At 57.7% G+C, this 7,278-nt stretch overlaps 2 protein-coding genes across 5 annotated transcripts in view; one reads left to right on the top strand and one right to left on the bottom strand.

The window, feature by feature from the left end:
• CLUAP1 (clusterin associated protein 1) overlaps positions 1-2,070 on the top strand; it is a 58,267-nt gene extending 56,197 nt beyond the window's left edge. For 2 of the 3 annotated variants that reach the window (XM_017741312.1, XM_017741311.1), the window contains 2 exons: positions 1,236-1,277; positions 1,564-2,070. In XM_017741312.1, the coding sequence (XP_017596801.1) occupies positions 1,236-1,277; positions 1,564-1,719 (198 nt within the window). In that variant the 3' untranslated portion in view covers positions 1,720-2,070. The remainder of the gene's footprint in view (positions 1-1,235; positions 1,278-1,563) is intronic. The other variant, XM_008639072.2, reaches the window with a different exon arrangement.
• Positions 2,071-2,902: 832 nt separating this feature from the next.
• Positions 2,903-7,278, bottom strand: part of NLRC3 (NLR family CARD domain containing 3) — an 11,280-nt gene continuing 6,904 nt past the window's right edge. The window contains exons 10-18 of one of the 2 annotated variants that reach the window (XM_017741313.1): positions 7,007-7,090; positions 6,470-6,553; positions 6,285-6,368; positions 5,942-6,025; positions 5,352-5,435; positions 5,160-5,243; positions 4,856-4,939; positions 4,571-4,654; positions 2,903-4,118 (exon numbers count right to left, since the gene is read on the bottom strand). In XM_017741313.1, coding sequence (XP_017596802.1) covers positions 4,028-4,118; positions 4,571-4,654; positions 4,856-4,939; positions 5,160-5,243; positions 5,352-5,435; positions 5,942-6,025; positions 6,285-6,368; positions 6,470-6,553; positions 7,007-7,090 — 763 coding nt within the window. In that variant the 3' untranslated portion in view covers positions 2,903-4,027. Of the gene's footprint in view, positions 4,119-4,570; positions 4,723-4,855; positions 4,940-5,159; positions 5,244-5,351; positions 5,436-5,941; positions 6,026-6,284; positions 6,369-6,469; positions 6,554-7,006; positions 7,091-7,278 lie in introns of both variants that reach the window. The other variant, XM_017741314.1, reaches the window with a different exon arrangement.

The raw sequence follows: 7,278 nt of genomic DNA, 5'->3' as shown, positions 1-7,278 counted from the left end.
CTCCTGGCCTTGCACTTGGTTGTGGTTTACCTGTGAGTGGACAAGGTAAAAGGCACACACAGGTTGGCACAGGAGACACTTGCTTTGTATCTGTGCCCAGCCTTTGGCATCTGTGGGCAACCTTTGTGTGCCTCTGGGCACACCTGAGTGGCTGCATCTGTGCCAGGAAGCTGAAGCCCAGCTGCTGGGATATGGTTGGCATTTGCAGTTAGCTCTCCCCACCATCCCAAAAAGCTGCTGCCATCCCAGGAGCAGTGGGGCTGTTCTGCCCTCCAGTGATGCTGGAGCACTGTTTTGGAGAGTGGTAGGAAACAGTACAACTGTGGTGACTGTGGATTGGTGTTTGAGCCTGTGCTGCTGGGAATTCCCAGTGTAGATGGAACCTTTCTGTCTCAGTCCAGCAGACATGCCCCAGTGCTGCCTGTCTCAAGGAGGGTGGTTCAGACATCTCTGGGAATCCCAGAATGGTTTGAGCTGGAAGGGACCTTAAAGCCCATCCTGTTCCACCCAGAGACACATCCCACTAGACCAGGTTGCTCCAAGCTCTGTACAACCTGGCTTTAAACATTTCCAGGGATGGGGCAGCCACAGCTTTTTGGGCACCCTCACCTTGTGTCTGGAGAGGAACTTGCAGCCCACGCTCTGCTCTTTGCTCCTGCCAGAATGGGTGTGGTGAAGGCTGTTGTTGCCTCCTGGGCATCCAGGCCCATTTCTAGGAAGGGCAGAGTGCTGTGCTGTGGGTGAAGATGTCATCTTAGTCCCAGTGCTGCCTGATTGTCCTTGGCCACGTTAGTGACAGATTTGGACAGGCACCTTCTGCGATTTCGGTTCCCTTTAGCCTTCCCTGTTGGCAGCTCTCTCCCTGTTGGCACAGCCCCAGCACATCCAGCCTTCAGCTGCCCTCAGCTGCAGCCACTTCATTTGTCTCATGGCTCTGCCCTCTGACTTGAGCCTCTCGGAGCTCAGACACCCTTGTGGCCTCTGAGTATCCCAGCTCAGGGAATGAAACCAGTGAGGCTGCTTTGAACCCCTCAAGGAATTCATGGAGTTAGGAAGAGCCAGTGGTGTGTGCCCAGCCTGTGTCACTTGCTGGTGTGGTACACGATACCCGAGCTGTGCCTGCCCTTGCTGCCTTCTCCCCTGCTCCCAGCCTGGGCACTTTCTGTTTTCTTTTACGTTCTTGTACTTTTTTTTCCTGCTCTGCCTCTGCTGTTCCTCCACTCTTGCTCTCCAAGGGGACCCCAGCTGCAGCACGGCCAGGCCGGCGCAAGGCACAGGTGGGTTCCTCTTCTGTGGTTCATCTTCTTCCACTTCACCTTGGTTCTGTGGTCTCACAGTAGCTCTCACCTGAATGTTAAACACCCTGCCAGGTTTTTAATAGCCCAGACCCAGCAGAAGTCAGGGAATTTCTGTTCATCAGCCCCGTGGGGTGGGGAAGGAGGTTTGCAATCCATTGGGAGTGCGGGGAGAAGCCAGCGCTGCCATCTCCTACTTTGGGCTGGCAAAGGGGCCTTGCCATGGCAGAGCTGAGCTGCTTAGGGACTCCTGTTTCCTTTCCTGCAGGAAGACTCAGGGGACAGTGAGATTGACCTGGATGAAGATGAAGAAGAGGAGGAGGAGGATGATCTGGAAGATGACAGCATGGAAATCTCCCCAGGCAAATCCAGTCTCCGAGCAAGGAAGCCAGAGCCACTGGAGCAAAGTGATAATGACTTCTGACCCTTCAGTAGCAGGAGGCCTCTTGAAGCACAAACTCTGGAGAGGCCAGGAGCTAATACCCTGCTGCCTGAAAAGTGCATGTCAGTGTGAATTCAGGAGTTGGTAAATAATGTTCATTAAACCTGAAAATTAAACTCAGATTGCCAGGTTTGTGAATCTCGAAGCGTGAGCAGTTTATCCGTAATGAGAATCACAGTAATGTGCACTTATTTCCATAATTGCACTAAACTGGCTCTTGTGAACTGCAGTGCCAGAAGTCTCACTCCAGTGAGCATCGTGTGCCTGATTTCCCTGCATTTTATTATGTCCAAATAGATTTCTTTGGCTTAATAAAACTGGATGAAAAGCTGCTCTGGGAATGCATTTCAATTGGTTTCAAATCTGGCTTAAATCTATTTATCCTAAACATATCCTTTACTTAATCAAGAGCTTGTCTGCACAAAGAGCAGCACCAGGTAGCCTGAAGGAGTGGAGATAAAGCTGGAGAAGAGAAGGCTCCAGGGAGAGCTCAGAGCCCCTTCCAGGGCCTAAAGGGGCTCCAGGAGGGCTGGAAAGGGACTTGGGACAAGGGATGGAGGGACAGGACACAGGGAATGGCTTCCCACTGCCAGAGGGCAGGGTTAGATGGGATCTTGGGAAGGAATTGTTCCCTGGGAGGGTGGGGAGGCCCTGGCACAGGGTGCCCAGAGCAGCTGTGGTTGCCCCTGGATCCCTGGCAGTGCCAAAGGCCAGGTTGGATGGGGCTTGGAGCAGCCTGGGCCAGTGGAAGGTGTCCCTGCCCATGGCAGAGGGTTGGAATAAGATGGGCTTTAAGGTCCCTTCCAACCCAGACCATTCTGTGATGATCTGACCCACGAGACCAGGCCCAGTCTCCCAGTCTGGGCTGCAGTTTGAGTTTTCTACTTCCTGCACTGGAGGCCCACATGGAAAAGTGACTCTGTACCTGGTGTGCTCAGAGCCAGCGCCTCTCTCTCCAGGCAGCACTGCCACCTAGCCTCCAGCACAGCCAGCAGGGATTTGGGGAAGCCACTGTTGGTGTTGCAGCTGCTTGTGCCAGGCAGGAACAGCAGCAGCATCAGCAGCCCCCCTGTGCCAGTGAGCTGAGCTTTCAGCCCAGGGCAGTGGAGCACAGCCCATCCCAAATGTCCTGCAGTGCAAGAGCAAGGCTGCACGAGGCATCTTCTCATCCAGGAACTAATTTATTGCCAAGTATTTACATCTCCAGAGCTCAGCCCGGTGTTCCTGGGATCAGCTCCCAGGTCCCTGCAGCAGCCACTGGCTGCCCGGAGTGTGGCAGCGTGTCCTGGCTGGGCTGGGGAGGGGACAGGGGACGGTGGCTTCAGGGGGGCCCTGGGGGTTCCCAGTTTGGCTGCTGGGTCACCTGCAAACCTGGTGCCTCTGGAGAGTCACTGGGTCTCTGCCACACACACGAAGGCACCACCTTTGCTCTCAGCAGCCAAAAAGGTGACCTGCTAGGGACAGACCCTGCAGCTGGGACATTGGGAGGACGTATCCCAAGGTCACAGAACACCGGTGACAACAGCAGGAGATCCAAGAGCTCCAGCCTTGAAGCTGAGAGGCAGAAGTTTGAGCAAAGGCAGTCCTGGTGTAGCACCAAGATGTGCTGGAGACAGCCCACCCTCATGCAGTGCAGTTCCTCTTACATTCACCCTCATACTCCTCCATTTTCCTGAGGACTCTTTATTTTCCAAGCTCTTTCTAGATGGTTCCACTCCTACACCTTGGGTTACCTCTCTCTTCGATAGAGAACAGCTCTACCAAACCCTTCAGCTGTGTCTGGCCAGCACCAACCCGTTACTGAGGGCACAGCAACAGCCAGGACCTGCTGAAAGTGCCCAGGTCCACAGCACTGCTCCCATCTGAGCAAGGCAGCAGCAAATCTCTCGTGTCCGTCTGGGATTTCAAGGGGATCCTGCAGGACTGGGCTGTTTTTAGCCAGGGGTGAAAAGCACCAGGGAGATCATAGGAGGAGTTCCTGCCACCAGCAGGTAAATCACCCACAAGAACAAGGTCTGGCATGTGGGATCTGCCCCTTCTCCCTCCTTTTTGTGTTTCCCCCATTCCTTGAAGCTCCTGCCTGGATGAGCAGGGACATGGGCATACACATCCCTCAGCTTTCAACACGAGTCTTGACCCCCTGCACTCTTGATCCAACACCCTCGGTCCTCCTGGGCCATGCCAGGAGCTCAGGAGCATTCCTTGCCCCTGAGATGGGCACCAAGGAGCTCCCTGCAGGCACCCTGGCCAGAGGGACCCCCGGGCCCCTCCTCGCTGCAGTCAGGCCCCCTCACACGTCCACAACGCAGTCGGGCGAGTTTGTCCGGATGGCGTCCGAGATCATCTTGGCTCCTGACTGCCCAATGCGATTCCCCTGCAGGCTGGGAGCAAAGAGAGGAGCTCAGGCTGGGACACGAGGCAGAGCAGAATCCTTGGTGAGGACAGGAGATGCTGCCCAGCTTTGCAGCAGCATCAACTGTGCCCACCCCACTCCATGCTCAAGGGCACTCTGGGTTTGAGAGCCCTGAGGCAGCCAAGTGAGGAGCTGGACAAAGCCCTGGAGAGCTGGAGGGGCTGAGCCACTTCTCCCCTGGAATGTTTTGGATGGTATTTGTCTTTTGAGGTGGTTCTTTAGCCCAGAGGCATCCCTGGAGAGGAGCTGAGGGGTCTGGAGCTGTGTGGGTGTGGGGCTGTTACACCCAGAGGAGCACGGGATGCCCCTGCCCTGTGGGGCAGCCAGGAATGGGCAGTGCTGGTGGGGGGGAAGGTCCCTGGATGGTTCCCATGGTCTCCCCCATCCCTGCCTTTCCCACCCCCTGCAGCAGCCACTTACTTGACATAGGTGAGGCCGTGGTTGCCCTTCAGGGCCGTGGCGATGCAGATGGCTCCGTCCATGCCCAGGGAGTTTTCCTGCAGGCTGCAGGAGGCAGGAGGGTCAGACAGCACCAGCCAGGGAGATGTGGCCACCAGCAGGGAGTGCATGGACTGGGCATTGGGAAGAGCCACCTGCTCAGGGTTTGCCCTACTGAGAACCACTGGCTTGGCCATCCCATTGCTCTTCCCTAAGGGAATGTCTGGAAAGGCTGCTCCTGGCTCACCCTGGGAGTGGGATACTCACTTGAGCCGGCGCAGGCTGCGGTTCACCTTCAGCGCGTTGGCCATGGCCTGGGCCCCAGCCACGCCGATGGAGTTTCCCCGCAGGCTGCAAACGAAGGCAGGAGTGAGGAGGGACAGCCTGGGATGGCCCCAAACGGGAGGAGGGGGAGAAGTGACCGCACACAGCGAGTCAAGGGCCAGGCAAGCCAGGTTGGGAGATCACCATGCCAGGGTAGGAGCAGTGCTGAGCCAAGGGCCAGGCTCTCAGACACCCCGGGGATCAGTGGCACAGCCGTGGGCACTTGGTGGCCACACAGAGCACTTACTCCAGGATCTGCAGGCTCTTGTTGACCATCAAGGCTTCTGCCAGGGCTTGGGCACCGGCCGCGCCAACTGAAGCCACTTGCAGGCTGCAAGGGAACAGGGACCCTTCAGCACTTGCCCTAAGGTGGCCATGGCTTTCTAATTAGGGTAATTAAGCTGTGACACCAGGGCCCTGCTGCAGCCTGGATACTCACTGGAGGTCTGCCAGGGTGGTGTTGACCTTCAGCGCGGCAGAGAGGGCGGCCATTCCCTCGTCTCCGATGGCGTTCTCCTGCAGGCTGGGACAAAAGCGCTGTGTGTGCCCGTGCCTGGGAACCAGGAGCAGGGACAGGGCAGCCAGCACAGGGCCCAGCATTCCCAAATGGCTTGGGGGAGCTCCTGGGCCACAAGACATTTAGAGCATCCCCAGCCAGGGACACACAATGGGGACACAGCAGATTTCCAGTGCCTAACGGGATTCCAGAAGGGCTGGAGAGGGACTGGGGACAAGGGTCTGCAGGGACAGGACACAGGGAATGGCTTCCCACTGCCAGAGGGCAGGGCTGGATGGGATATTGGGAAGGAATTGTTCCCTGGGAGGGTGGGCAGGCCCTGGCACAGGGTGCCCAGAGCAGCTGTGGCTGCCCCTGGATCCCTGGCAGTGTCCAAGGCCAGGCTGGATTGGGGCTTGGAGCAGCCTGGGCTAGCAGAAGGTGTCCCTGCCCATGGCAGGGGGTGGAACTGGATGAGGTTTAAGGGCCCTTCCAGTAGGGCCCAGGACCCATCCACCTGTGTCCCCACTTACTCAAGGCTGGCCAGGCTGCTGTTGGACTGTAGTGCTTGTGCCAGGGCCGTGGCTGCTTTGGCCTGGATGAAGTTCCACTGTAAGCTGCAAACAGGAGAAAATGGCAGGGGAAGCCTCAGGCTGTGAGCCTGCCCTGATCCATCCAGGCTCCACACCCATCTGCACCATCCAGGGATGCACAAGACCCCGTGGGTCCATCCAGGATGTCACAGCACACCTCCCATGGAGGGTGAGCCAGGAGTGCCACTGTCACAGCCTGGAGGGGCTGAGGGCCAGGAGCAGTGTCCCTGCCCGTGTCCATGCAAGGGGGTCCAAACCCAGCCAGGCCCAGGGGGAATCTCACTGGAGGGATGTGAGTGCCCGGTTCTCTTTGATGGCCGCAGCGATGGCCTTGCCCCCGTCATCGTACAGCAGGTTGGCCGCCAGGCTGCAGGGACAGAGGACTCGAGTCACACATGAAAAGTTGAGGACAATGCCAGGGACACCACAGGGTGGTCCGGGTGCCCTCCTGGGGCCCATGGGACTTACTCCAGCTTCCTGAGGGTGCTGTTGCTCCGCAGGGCACGGGCAATGGCAGGGCCCCCCTCCTTGCTGATGGAGTTCTCTCGGAGGCTGGGGAAGGACACGGGGCTGGGGAGGAGCAGCCAAGGCAGCGCTGGATCAGCTGCTCCCCCAGTGCCCCCTTTGCCCCCTGCTCTGGGGCTGAGGCCATCCATTGAGGAGAGCAGTTTTTCTGAGACCACCCCCACCAGCTTCTGCTGCTCCGTTCCGTGCAGCTCCACTCCCTGTGTTTCCTGTGGGCACTGGTGGCCCATCAGGGCTTTTTGCCAGCCTGCCATCCCTGCTGCCATCCTTTCATTCCAAGACATGGCTGAATGAATATTGTCCCAAAGGGAAAAAGCTAAAGATGGAGAGAAGATCCTCACAGCTGGAGGAGGGACCAAAGCTTCTTTCAGCATCTCAGAGCACTTGTGGAAACAACCAGGCACAAGCCCAGGCTGCTGAAAGGCTCCCAGGTCCCAGCAGCAGCTTTTGGCCAGGGTGGCTGGAGGGACTGTCACTTACTTGAGGCTGAGGAGTCCCTTGTTGGAGCAGAGAGCCACTGTCAGCGCTGTGACCCCTGCACTGCTGATGGAGTTGCTCTGGAGACTGAGACAAACAGAGAAGGTGTGTGGATGAGCCACTCTCGGCATCACAGGTGGGCTGCAGGGTCGTGTTTGGGGTGGAAAGTGCCCATTTCACTGAGGAAAGGGCATCTCCCAACCACAGGAAATAGGGGGAGCCACGGCAGAAGGACCAACACTGGGAGCAGCCAGGGCAGGATCAGCAATTCCTGC

This window comes from Corvus brachyrhynchos, unplaced genomic scaffold, assembly GCF_000691975.1.
Source record: "Corvus brachyrhynchos isolate BGI_N302 unplaced genomic scaffold, ASM69197v1 scaffold58, whole genome shotgun sequence".
NCBI lineage: Eukaryota > Metazoa > Chordata > Aves > Passeriformes > Corvidae > Corvus > Corvus brachyrhynchos.
This window is presented reverse-complemented; position numbering and strand designations above follow the sequence as displayed.